A 13,684-nucleotide genomic window follows, 5' to 3' on the forward strand; every position below is an offset into this window, starting at 1 on the left:
CGAAGGACAAGAAAGAGCAGATTGCTGAAAAGGAGAAAATGTCCGCTTCTCCCCGCGCCCTTGCGGGGCGGGAGGGGGCGGGGGCCGCGGCCGGCTTCTGACTTAAAGGAGACCTGCGGGTCTAGTGAGCATGCCCGTCCGGCGGCCGCCGAGGGTCTCTCCGGTTCCGGGCTCCAGGCTTTCCAGGCGACTGGCGAGGAGGATTCGGGAGGGGGTGCTCCCCGGCCCCGGAGTCCGGTTGAGAGGCGGGTAGGTGGGGGTCCTGCTGGGGGCTCCGCTGGGTTAGCGTGAAGTTGTGAGCAGATCAATATTACTTTTGACGCTGTACGAGACACCCTTGGTTTGATTTGCCTGCCCCTTCTTTCGCTGGTTGTGTGGGAGAGACCGGGATGCGGGTATTTAGCTCTTTCAGGAATGTCATTAAATTAAAGCCCTGAATCGTGATACCCCCTATTCTGGAAACAATCCAGTAGACTTTGATAACACTCTGATAGTCAGATCAAAAAACATCTAAGTTATTCGCCCACTACCGCCATTTATTTTTGGAGCTGCCGGAGTCACAGTTAGCAATTGATGGGGGGACCAAGAGGTGACCTGCTAGGAACATTTTCATCAAAAGGCCCCTTTTGGGTAATGAAGAAGGCAGAAGAGAATTGCAAGGTTTTCTTTAGAGGAACATAGAGGACCAGGAGTGGTGGGGGGAGCATTTGGTAATCCACTGGCTAGAGGGAAGAAATGGTTGCCATTAATCTCCTATTTGCAGAGTGCTTAACACAGTGCCTTCACTTTATAGCCATTTAATCCTCTCAGTGACTCTATGTTGTGGGAATTATCCTCACACTACAGACACTGAACCCGAGGCTCAGAGAACTTAAGGACCTGCTGGAGTCTGGCAGCAGGACAACCAATTTGGGACCTGGTGACTCCTGGACCTTGGAATGTTTTCTTTTGCTTCTCCGGCTGCCTGGTCCCTGGGTTGGGCCAGTCATTCACTGCTATTAGCAGGGAGCTGGATGAATGAGTTGTGATAACACAGAATCAGCTTGCCTACCTGCAGAAATTAATAATCACCTCACCTGCCACCTTGCCATTTGAGTACTCTGAAACTGGAGGGTGGCGCCGAAGAGATGCCCATTGGGTGGATAATTTTGACATGGACAAATGTCCATGTTCCTGGAAGTTCAGGAATGAGTGAGTGGGAACTCTTTCAAACATTGTTGAGAAAAGCAACAATGGACAAAGGTGAGAACTGGGTAGATGCCTTAGCCTTATGGGAATTTAGACAACAACGAGGTCTTGCTTTGTTCAGTGCTTTCTCATAGACCCTCAACGGCCTCAAAAACAGAAGGACAAGCGTGGCCTTGTTATCTTTGTTTTATAAAGAAACTGAAGAATTGCTAAAAGCCTCACTCAGGGTCTCAGGGCTGCTAGGAGAAAACCAGAGCCCAGGTGTTCCTCCCCTGTCTAGTGCCCTTTTCACCACCACACACCAGCACTCAGCATCAAGGGCGGGTGGAACCCAATCCATGTCCACAAAGATCATGGTTATCGTAAACACGAAGCCTAGGGTAAACCACTAGCTTTTCCTTCACTCAAGGTGAAATTCTATCTTCGGAGTACTTGTGGCTGTCCAAATGCATACATGTACACTTTAGGTATACTACATTTGAGGCATATAATCTTCTCTTAATTTGTTCAGTGGTTGCTATTAAGTTAAAAATCTCTGTGTAGTGTCTTGGCACATTCAGGAGGATAGAAAAGTACTGCACTGGGAGATCAGGAAGGGGCAGAGACTGCATCTCTTGCTCCCTAGCAAGACCCCAGAAGGAAATATCCAATAGCTATGGAATTTGTGGGACCCACTGCAGAGTAACAACGTGAAGCCCCTTGTTCAAACACCATAAAGAATTTCAAGACTGCAATAGCAGAGCATCAAGCCAAGCAAAGATCCTGTTACAGTTGTTTAGGTTGCCTGCCCATTGCCTAGACAGTGCTGTTTTAGAAAGTGCAGACACATCCAGGCCCATGGTCCCAGGCCAAGGCAGGAAAAATAATTTAAAAACAAAGGGGAGGTGGAGGGGGAGCTGGGCTCGAGGAGCTCTCCATCTCCCCATCTCACTGTGCCAAAGCCCATGCAGCCGGCAACCTCTGGGCCAGGAGTTGTGGCGTTCAGGGGCATGGGACAAGGGCCATCCTCCACCAACTTGACAGAGATTTACTGAATAATTTAAAAAACATATTTGGGTTTACCTTTTAACCTGGGAAAGTCTTTCATTTCTACTGGAATGCAAACGTTTCTGGGTTGTGTTGGATTTCTTTTTTTCAATGTACAAATAATGTTTCCTTAAAATTGCCCGTTCCCCTACTAAGAAAAAAAAAGATCATAAGATTCACGTGAAACTGAAAAGCCTCTGACATTCAGAATCTTGGCAAAGGCACCTGTGCCGCCCCCCACCCTCCCGCCCCACGGTCGGGGACAGCTGGTCTTCTGATCGCGAGCACTCCTCCGGCCCTCCTCTGAGCTCCGCGTCTTCTCCCTCCCCCCCTCCCCCCCCCCCCCCACGCCCCGTCCTCCGATTTTTAATCCAGGGGTTTGGAAGGAGGGAGGGAACCAACCGGGAGCCAGATGTGTGCGAGTCTGCGGCTGCCGCCTCCTCCCTCCTCTCGGGCATCTTAAAACCCGGAGCGCTAACGAAGGAGGATCCGGAGTTAGACGCGGCGCAAGTAACTCCGCTCCGGGGCTCCTCCGGGAGTGGAAGCCAGGAGGGAGGTGGGGGGTGGGGGTGGGGAAAGGAAGCCGGGCATGCTCAGTAGACGGAACAAAGTTTTTTTTTTTTTCTCCTTTTTTTTTTCGGTCGCAAGTAGGAAGCTTTTTGCACTCCACCACCTCTGGCCGCTGGGAAGACGTCATCGCTTCCGCCCTACTTCCTCCTCCTGTTGGCGGCGGTGAGAATCCAATATGGAGTAAATCGGCGGAGTCGAGAGATGGGGCTCGGACCGGGCGCCCTGCACCGCCTTCCAGGCGCACCTCCCCCGACCGCCGAGCGCTCCCCGGAACCGTGATTAGCCCGGTTCTCCGGGGGCAACCCCGGACCAAGCCCCCACCCGCGGCCGGCCCTCTCCTCCTGCTCTCAGCGGTCCCCGCCGCTCCACGGCGCGCTTGTTTTTCTTCTCCTCTCCCCCATCGCTGTCCCCTTCCCAAATCTCTCCTCTCCGCCCGCCCCCGAGCCCCCGGAGCCCCCGCCCGCCTCGCCCCTCGGCGCTGCGGCGCTCACTCTCCCCCGAAGCTTGCCTGTGCACCCCTTCCCCCAGACCTCACCCCGCGCTCCGGTCGCCCTGCTTCCCCTTCTGCCTTCTGCGGCGTCCCCTTCATCTCTAGCAGCTCCCCCCAACCAAATCAGGCGATCTCCGGAGATGTGAAGAAGGGGGGTGAGCAGACAGGAAGATGAAGGGAGCAAAGCTGCCCGCCGCGGGACAGGCGTCTAGGTGAACAGGAAAATGACCGAAGAAACACACCCGGACGAGTAAGTTTGGCCGCGGGGTGGGACGAGGGTGCCCCGCGGGGGCAGCGTGGGGGCCGGGGCTGAGGACGCGGGCGGGGACGCTGGTTGGGTGAACTTGGCGTGGGGTGCAGCGACTCGCTGGTCTGTGGGGTTTGGGACGCGAGATTCCCCGCTTGTTGAAGTGAGGAGGGGGCGAAAACTGCTGCGGGCCAGCGGGGGCGCGCCTTGGGTCGGCGGGCTGGTGGCCGCTGCGGGGGCCAAGGGCGCGCGGGTGACCTCGGGGCGGTCCCCATTCCCTGTCCGGGGACTCACAAACACCCCTCCCGCCGAGATCCTCGGCGGCGGGAGCGGAAGACCTGACACCCCCCCGCTCCGGCTTCCCGGGGTCGGTGGGTTTTTACACGGTGACTTTGTGGCTCTCGCAACCGCCGCTCGCCCCGCGGTCCCTTCGGGAGCCCACTGGGGCCGAGGCTCCGCCATGTCGTTTTCCTGAATCGCTCTCATTTGCATACCACATTTTCATTCATAAAAAACACGGCGGAGCACAGGGAGGACTGGGCGCGGGCTGCGCGGGGGTCTGCGTGCGCCCGGGTCCCCGCGCGGGCCGGCGTGCTGGAGCCGCCCAGGGGTCCCGCGGCGCGTGTGAGTGTGTGTGCACGCGCCGGCGGGCCCAGCACAGGCGTCCCGCGGGGTCTGGGCTGCTCGCTGGGCGGATCAGAGGTCGTGCGGCGGGGGCGGGCGGGAGCGTGCGGGGCAGCGCGCTGCGGACACGTGTGTGTATGTATCTGTGTGTGTGTGTTTATCTGTGCGTGTGCGCGTGCACACGCGTGCGTGCCCGGCCCGCGGGCCCGAGGGGAACAATGCTCGGGGCGCTTCGCTGGAGGGTCTCTCCGGCGGACACGCCGCCTCCCGCGGGACCCGTGTCTTTCTCCAGCCCCGGGCCAAGGTGCAGCTCCCTCCGGCTCCACGGTCGCCCAGTCCGGTTTGGCTTTCCCCCACCCGCGCCCGAGGCGTTTCCGGTCGCGGGTGCAATAGAATCAGGGCCGTCCGGCCCCGTGCCTGAGGTCGTCGGCTTCGGGTCCAAGCGGTCACCGCACCGCGGCGGCCGCCTCTGCTCAGTGGCTGTGCCCGCCGCCAGCCACTTTTTTTTTTTTTTGTGAATAAGACGGTCTCCTTTATTGTCACATGATATCCCTCCCCTCCTCCCCTGCACATTCATAAATCCGGAGCCTGCCTCGGCTCCTTTCATTCAGAGCTGCCATTAGCCAAGGTAGTGGCGGCGCCGGCTGGGGCTCTTTGGCTGGGGCGCAGAGAGCGGGTGTGCAGCCGCCGGGACTTGCCTGGAGGGAGGCCCAGCGCGTGTTTGCAGGGGCGTGAGGGCTGCGGGTAGCCCCCGCCCGAGGCCCCGGGTCTTTTGCCCCCGCGAGCATTGAGACCCGGGGCAGAGAGGGGAAGTGACTCAGGGCTGGCCGGCGTTGAGGGCTATGCAGCAGGTGACAGAATGCTGTGCTCTAAGAATCTACTCACTTTTTTTTTTTTTTTTTTTTAATGCCCCCTTTATCCTTTGGCGTCTGCTGTCACCAGGCTGGGCGGGAGGGGGTGTTGGGAGGGTTGGTGTTTGGGAAAGGGAATTTCCTTTCTGTGGGTCCCCAGGGAGCTTTGACTGCAGTAACTCCTGGTCTGCCGGACACGCGTCCGTAGCTGGAGACGATCCCGCCTGGTGTGCGTGTCCGCTGCCCCACCACATCTGCTGGCCTTTCTATTTTAGACCTCTTGGTTTGCCTTCATAGACTGTATCTTGAAATCGTAATATGTTGCCCTTCTAGGGCTGAAATGTGGGGCAGGGGGAGGAATATGCTGCTGCGCCTTGCCCCTTTTTGGACTTGACTAATAAACAGGTATTTTTATGGGTCCTTGTTTGTCCCTACACACACAGCTAGCGGTAGTAGCAGGGAGGGACGGTTGCCATGCTCTGGGCTTGTTGGAGATTGGTTCACCACCCTAGATTGGGTTCCTTGGCTCCATCCCTTGGGGATACTGGCCTGGCCGCTCCCTTTTCAGGGCAGCAGGTCGGCTTTACATCCTACCCCATCTGGTATCCAAAGCAAAGGGATTTCAGGTGGAATCACCAGCAAGAAATAAATCTCTCTCTTCCAGGCTTTCTGAGCAGTTCAGCATGGAACCGGCTGCCCCCACTGCTGTCAGAGAAGCCCAACTGAGACAATGGATATTTGAGGACAGGTTCTGGTTTCAGTTAGAGAATCAGAAAGCTGTGGCACCTTAGCCCACTGCAGAAATGGCCTTCTCGGGATTTCTTTTAATGTAATGACCTTGTCATGAGACAAGAAATGCCTGGTAAGAAAACGGGCTGTTTGGGCTGTAAACTGCCATTTGTGGACTCTGTCCATTATATTGTTCAACGTTCTTATGTAATGATCCCTCTGAAAAATTCCTTTTAAATGCTGGTGCCAGGAAGAAGGTTTCTCTCTGAGTTACAGAGCTAGCTGTGATTGCTTTTTTGTTTTTTTTTGTTTTTGCTACCACTTTCTGGAAGCTCAGCTAAAATTTTTGCTTGATTATGGTAGCCATATTAGCTTAGGTTTTCGCTAGATTTATTTACTGCTCCTCTATATTCATTACAGTTTCCTATTTTCTGATGGTTTTATGTTTGAGGCCACTCAGATAATCTTTCGGAAGTAGAGAAGGTGTGTTACTTATAAGGAAGTGACATCAAACTGGAGACTTGAGAGATAAATTTGTGCCTTAGGTAAAATAGATTTTCCTGATAGTCCGCATATATTTAAGGTTTTTATTACACAATACAGGTGTTTAAATATGTTACATTTAGCATCAGAATACAATAACTCAGCCTTGCAACTGGTAAAATCATGCTTAATTTTTAAAAAATAATAAGTTTTGTCGTCTAATGTTCTTTTCCAAGTCAATTTAAAACTCCTCCCTAGGGAATTCCCTGGCAGTCCAGTTGTTAGGCCTCTGTACTTTCACTGCTGTGGCCCGGGTTCAGTCTCTGGTGGGGGAACTAAGATCCTGCAAGCCGTGCAGCGCGGCCAACAAAGAAAAGAAAAGAAAAAAATAAAACTGCTCTCTAATAAATATATGCTCATAAATTCAGGAATGCTCTTTTCGCTGATGGTCCTAAACAACAGCTTCCATATAGAAAATACCCTGATCCTCTTTTGATCCCACTCCAGATAGAAATGCATGTTAAGATTTACAACTCCACAGATCTTTTTTTAATAATTGAAAAATTAAACAGCATCAATAAATTATTGAAAGTGGTCTTTTGTATACAGGGAGTGGAAAATTTTTTTTTAAATCATATGCATTCCGTCTGTATTCTTAAGTCATTTGATCATGGTTATAAATGATTTGGAAATTTGCAGACAAAATGAAGAAACCCTTCTCAAGCAGCTGTAACTCAGGAGACACCTGGCTACCATTCAGCTTTCTATTTTGTTCATGAACTCTTCTCTGCAACACACATCTTGCTGAGAATGGATTTGTAGCTCTGCCCTCACTCATATTTTCCCTAATGTTGGAAGATTTCCCATTTTTTTAAAAAAAGGCTTTAATATTTTTGCTGAACCATTTCAAAGAAATTAGACATTAGAACTCTCATATCCAATTACTTGAGCTTACTTTCCAAAAGATGAGCATACTATCCCGTGAAACCACAATACCATGATCACACTTTACAAAATTAAGAATAATTCCCTGATGTCTTTAACTCTCAGTCTCAACTGACTGAAGAATGTCTTTCTAACTGGTTAGTTCAGCCAAGGGCTGAAGATCCCGCTTTAAATGCATTTGTAACATACTTATGGCTCAAGGCTTAGCCATTTGGTCACTTTCTGATCTAAGGCAAGTTACTTAATGTATCTCACTTTGCTTTTATCTGAGTGAATAAAATGAGAATAAATTATTACTGATTTCGTGGAGTTGCCGTGGGAATTAAATGAGCCAGCCTGTGTAAAGCTTGCAGCCCACACTAGGAATAACACAGGTGTCTGGTGTCGGCTCTGTGCTGGGCACTGAGATAGGTTTCTGACAGGCTCACTTTCAAATAACCGTGTGAAGGAGGTGTTACCCCATTTAACTGATGAGGAAGCTGAAGAGAGCAAATATCTTTTATAGCACTTTACTCATTTAGTCTTCTCAACAATTCTATGCAGTAGATGGTTTTATTACCTCCATTTATAGGTGAGGAAATCAAGGCCCAGAGAGGTTAAGTGACCCCAGCAGCCTGGCTCAGGAAGGACTGTGTTTTTAAAGCACCATGAGGTACTGTCTCAGAAGGGGAGAGGATGGTCAGCCTTAGTCATTCTGACTTCAGAGCTCACACTGTTTCTGACAGTCACGCTGTCCCTGATTCTTCTGAATTGGTGACAGTCTGTCATTGCCATAATTTTTTTCATTTCCCTTATCTTCCCTGAAAATGCTATGAAGCACATACTGAATTAAAGTGAATTTAAATAGACTTGGGCTTGAGCATTCTGTGATACACCTTAAGATAATGGGAGGAGTGTGAATTCAGAGTTGATTATTACTGGAATGTTCGCTCTACAGTCATTGAAATAAGAGTTGTGGTAATTAAGACTCGTTACAAGTATTGATCCATTCTCTATGCATTAGCCTTAAAAAGGGGGGTGTGTTTCTACTCTACCTGAATAGAATCCTTAAATGTTGAAAACAGAGTTGATTATGCAGAATTGGAATCTTGGTCTCTTCCTCAGAAAATCTTGAAAGCAAAACAAAACAAAAAACTTGGAAAGACCTTAACAAGCTTATAAGCCAGGACATTGTCACTGTATAAAGACATTGTCATTGTATAAAGTTAAGTGCCTACTGCAAGGCTGTATGTCTTGTTAGGTGGTGGGCCTGGACTAACCTCCATCTGCTGGGTTTGTTTCCACAGGGATCTTAACAAATGCTACCTTTTTTCCAGTCCCTTTAACCAAAAACATGTATAAAAAGTGGATCAGTATCAGTACCAATACTATTCTGCTCAACGATCTCCTTGCTTGTGCTGTTTATTCCGGAGTCATCTTTCTTCCTTCTCCAACAAGTGAAATTCTGCTCATTCCCCCCACCAGCCAGATCTGAGTCATTCCTCTTATGAGGTCCTCCTAGACTTTCCCCACCCCGACTCCCTAAGTCAAAACCGTGGGCTCTTTATAGCATTTCCCTCCCACACTGTATGACAGTTATCACCATTTAGAGTTGGACTTATACCCAGCTAGATTCTGTCCCAGAACATGAGCTTTTGGGATTTAGGATTACCTCTTAACTGCCTAGTTTTCTAACTGTTGTCCCAATACCATTGGGCACATTGTGGTTGCTTTTAATAAAGATCTATTAAATTAAAAAATGGATTTGATTATTTTAAAATGCTGTTTTGTCCCTGCTGACTAATGCAATAATTAGAGTTGTCATATTTGGTTAACTTAGGTTGTGTATAAGCCTCCTTCTGAGAAACTCCGTGTTCACCTGAAGCCCCTGGCATGTCTTGTGGAAATTGGATACAGAACTATCTGGTGGTGGTGATCTGTGATTGACAACTCAAAACCGTTTTGATTCCAATCACTATTGTGAGAACTGGCAAGTAGAACATCTTAAACGCAATAAGCCAAGGCCTGTGTTTCTGCCTCTGCAGGAGAATCTCTGCAGAAATCAGAGTATTAACAATTTGCAGTAGCTATAGGGTTCTGATGGAGTCTTAACACTTGAAGTCGGAGACAGTTGTGCTGATGAACTCCACTGTTGGCAGAGTTCCTATATTATGGGGATGAACACAAAAACACAATCTAACAGCAAAATCCTCAGAAACTGAACAAGATGATAATAGAGGCAGAGCAGGAAGTTTTTGTGTTCAGTTTTGGCTTGTTTTCTCTTAAGTAAATTGGGCTGATTTTTTTTTTTTTTAAAGACCCAGTCATATTGATAAACTCATTAACTATTCTTGTAAATGTTTCTTTTTGAGCAATATTTAAGGCTAGAACACTGATGATTTTTTAAGGCATTGTCTAGGGCTTTTAGTCACTGGAGTAGAAGGAATGTTTTGCACTGGTGCACACTGTGCTCTGTGAAATATGTTTTCTGTGTACTTGCCCTAGTATGGAAGATTGTTACCACAGCTTGGTGTTCCCTGTCAGGGAAAGGAAGTCAGGCCTGGATCTTAGTAAAATATTTGATATTAACTGGCATAGGAGTTGACTAAATTAAGAACCAACTGTTTTGTAACTACTCATTTCTCAGGTAATCTTTGTCAACAATATGTTCACAGGGGGCATATGGCACACATGACAGCAAATCCTGTTTATGTTATTTATGCTACTTTCAAAGGGTAGTTGAAGATTTACTTGAAAACAAAATTTCTGTGTTGACTTGCACCAAGGAGAAATGGATTTTGACTTCACCCTGGCATTTAGCAGTTGTGAGTGAAGAGATTTTAAACAACACGGGCAGCTTCAAAATGTATGGCTTTGGCTCCTCCTCTTTGTACTGAAATAAAGATTTTTCAGATCTCGTTTCCATTCTTAGATTTATTCCCTGTGGTCATTAATAAACGCTTAAAACTTAATTAGGCTAAGTTTTTTATTTTTTATTTTTTTAATTATTTATTATTTTTGGCTGCATTGGGTCTTAGTTGCCGCGCACGGGCTTTCTCTAGCTGTGGCGAGCGGGGGCTACTCTTCGTTGTGGTGCGCGGGCTTCTCATTGCGGTGGCTTCTCTTGTTGTGGAGCACGGGCTTTAGGCGTGCAGGCTCCAGTAGTGGTGGCTCGTGGGCTCAGTGGTTGTGGCACGTGGGCTCTAGAGCACGGGCTCAGTAGTTGTGGCGCACGGGCTTAGTTGCTCCGCGGCATGTGGGATCTTCCTGGACCAGGGCTCGAACCCGTGTCCCCTGCATTGGCAGGCGGATTCTTAACCACTGTGCCACCAGAGAAGCCCCTCAGGCTAAGTTTTTTAAATTGTCTTTCTTAGTTCATCTTTGTGTTTCATTTTCATTGTTTATTCCTCTTATTTCTTTTTCTCATTGCTTTGGCTCTGGCCTCCCGTATTGATTTTTCAGATAAGCACTGTTTATTTTGTAATATTTGCATCCCACCCTAACTGAGAATGCACCCAGAAGCTTGGCCCATCTGCCCTTCCCGGTGTGGGAATAATAGCTTATTGACCTGTATACCCATAGCCTGGCAGAGTGCTGAGCCCATAGTAGGCTTTCTGCAAACATTTATTGATTGGTTAACATAAATGTTCATTAATTGAAAAATAGTTTTACTTTATATAAAAAATTAAATGACAATTCACATTGTACCCACATCCAAAAAGACTTTGAGTTTTGTTGTTTGTTTGTTTTTGTTTTTTTCAGAACTACTTCGAGGGGCAGGTTGTCATGATGGTAGTGGAAGAAACATGGGCTTTGGGGTCTCACACTCTGCCTCTTCCCTCTACTGACTCTTACAGTCAGTGTACTTACCTATAGTAGCATATAGTGGACTCTCTTGCCATCCCTGTCTGTGGTCTAGAAATCATATTACCAACAGCGTTCAAATTGTCTCTAAAACAAGAGTCAATAGGCTTAGTGGAAATGGGTGAGGCTGAGAGTTCTCTTAGGAGTAAGCTGGCTTATGGCTTGTTTTGTCTACTCGCGTGCCATGTTGGTGTTCGCGTTTTATATTTCCAGCCAAGGAATAAAGTGGATGCTGGACCAGAGGTTTAATTTAATCATCAGCATCCCAATAATTTTACTCATTTTTACAGACCTTTTGAAGCTGGATAAGTGTGAATATAGTCTTAACATAGTCATTAAATTTCTCTCCTTTGCCTAATAGTTTAAATGATATCTGGGATTTTTCTCACGCTCCAAATTCCAAAACAAGTCTGCTGTGCCAGGATGGTGTGCCCTGCCTCAGTGTTAACTTCTGGCCCTGAAGGCTTAATGATGGCCTTCTCACTAATCTGGGGGTGAACAGGTTTCAGAGGAGGAGTTTGCTGTTTGCAAACCAGCTTTGAGGCCCATACCATCCGTTCTTAGATGTCTTTTACACTAAGGAAAATTAGTAGATTTGCCAGATTACAGGTGTCCAGTTGGAGTGTAGTATTCTCTGAATCTAAAGAACCTGACTTTAGAGCATACTTGGATCCTAATTGCAAAGCCATGTATAAATTATTTACTGGCTAAAATAAATAGCAGTGGGGGTGAGGCTGGAGGAAAGGGAGCGACTAGCTGTGGAGTGCCGTTCACTTACTGCACCCAGTGTTCCAGACACCTTACCTGCCAGGCAGGACCTGAGCTGTGACTCAGAAGCACCCTCTGCCCTCAGGGAGCTTACATTCCAGCCTACTAGGCACTTCCATGTGCCTTAGGGGTGTGAGGCCAGTGTCGTCTGGATCATGGACTGACCGGCTGCCCTCTGGCAGTGTTTCCCCTCCTCTTCCTCTTCCTCTGCAGGGTTCCCCCTCGAGCGGCAAGCATCGGGATTCCCAGATTTGGGTTGGAGGGAACTCTTCCTCCAGAACATTAGAGGAGCTACATGCCCTTCCTAGAATCCCCTAACAAGTTCTTCGAGTCATTTTTAGGGGGAGTGTGTGTGCGCTCGTGTGTTGTGTGTACGTAAACTCACGCACTCACACGTGGCTGGACTATGTCCAAGAGCCAAAAGGGTCCACAGCTGCAGGCAAAGAAAAGATTCAGCCAGGTTTAAGTATCTTGTCTGAGGTCACAGAGCAGGATTTGTTATTTTTACCCACAGTCTTTGACTTCAGATCCCATGTCTGTAGAACAACATTACGTGTCATGACCTCACAGAGCCTCAGTTTTTGCAAAGAAACTATTGCGTGTACAGCTTGATTTATATTACCGTTGAGCGAATGAGATTAGAACTCGTTTAGAATCCTGGAAATGCCTCGAAACTATGATGACATTTCTTCCTTGCATTCCTGTTCAGCTCTGTGGAGTAGGGCACCAGTGCCCACTGAGGTGGCCTTTTCTGTACTGACACAAAGAGCAGTTCCACGGAGACCTCTTTTGGAAAGAGAACCAGCCACCTTGCCCTTGATGGAGTGTGTGTGAGCAGGATGGCTAACAAAGCACGCTGTTCTCCTGGACCTGCTTTTTAGCCTAGCTGTTCTGAGAGGAGGATTAAACTTGAATGTGCATAGGAATCACCTGGGAATCTTCTAAAATGAGGATTCTGATTCAGTAAGGCCAGAGATTCTGCATTTTGAACAAACTTCCCGATGCTACTGGTACTGGAGATCCAGGGACCTTTGAGTAGCAAGAGCCTGTCTGTGGCTGTGATGATGGTGAGCTCCCGGCTGCCAGGTTTGTGTTTTCAAAGGTGACCTCACATACTTGGCATTTGGAAGCTATTGAAGAAGCTCATTGGACAAGAAGGTGTGGTGCTTCCACGGCAGCGAGATATTATCAAGAGCCTGCCCTTCCCCATTCTTGGCAGGACTTCCAGCTTTGAGGTATAGCTTGATTTGAGATGTGAAGGTGCTGGAAGAATTTTTCCTTCTTCTTATGGCTTAAAAAAAGTTCTTGGTGAATGCCAGGCGGCCCAAGAGATCCATCACTAAAAGAGAAATAGGAAGTCCCAGCGCTTTGTGTGTAATGTCTGTCAGCTGGCATTCTGCACCTTCCAGACAAATCAGTCTCCTATGGAAAGCCAGCCGCCCTGGGAAGCAGGCACACTCAGCCCTAGAAGAAATCACAGGAAGTAATTAAACTGAGAAGGTCAGAGAAAGAGGAAGTGGTTGTGTTGTTTCTGATGCGAATAGCATTGTTGTTCCTGGGGATCAAGATGATGATGTTTAAGTCTTCTGGAATGTGACTGCTTGGGGACGTGATTGTATTTAAATTGTAGCCCTTTTAGTTTATTCTTTTAGACAGCAATCTAGTTAGGAAATGAATTGCTTTTAGGTCTTATCAGGAATCCCCACGTGCCTAAGCAGAAGTTTTAGGCAGGGAGTTGCTTATAGCTTGGCAAATTGCACTTAAATGAAATGAATGTCAAGACTATTAGAGGTTAATTTTAGGTGTCTGGAGTTCTCCCTAATTCTCCTGATTAAACACTTTAACATAATAGTTTCCTTAATTGGAATAATGATAGAATATTAGCATGCATATTAAACCATTTACCCAAATTTGAATAGG

At 48.0% G+C, this 13,684-nt stretch overlaps 1 protein-coding gene across 1 annotated transcript in view; it reads left to right on the forward strand.

Annotated features, from left to right (window-relative positions):
• Positions 1-115: 115 nt before the first annotated feature.
• The window catches only part of SPRED2 (sprouty related EVH1 domain containing 2), a 121,133-nt gene continuing 107,564 nt past the window's right edge, over positions 116-13,684 (forward strand). The window contains exons 1-2 of the mRNA XM_082356492.1: positions 116-249; positions 2,866-3,524. Coding sequence (XP_082212618.1) covers positions 3,499-3,524 — 26 coding nt within the window. The 5' untranslated portion in view covers positions 116-249; positions 2,866-3,498. The remainder of the gene's footprint in view (positions 250-2,865; positions 3,525-13,684) is intronic.

The sequence above is a fragment of the Balaenoptera borealis genome (assembly GCF_965194805.1).
Source record: "Balaenoptera borealis genome assembly, chromosome: 15".
Lineage (NCBI taxonomy): Eukaryota > Metazoa > Chordata > Mammalia > Artiodactyla > Balaenopteridae > Balaenoptera > Balaenoptera borealis.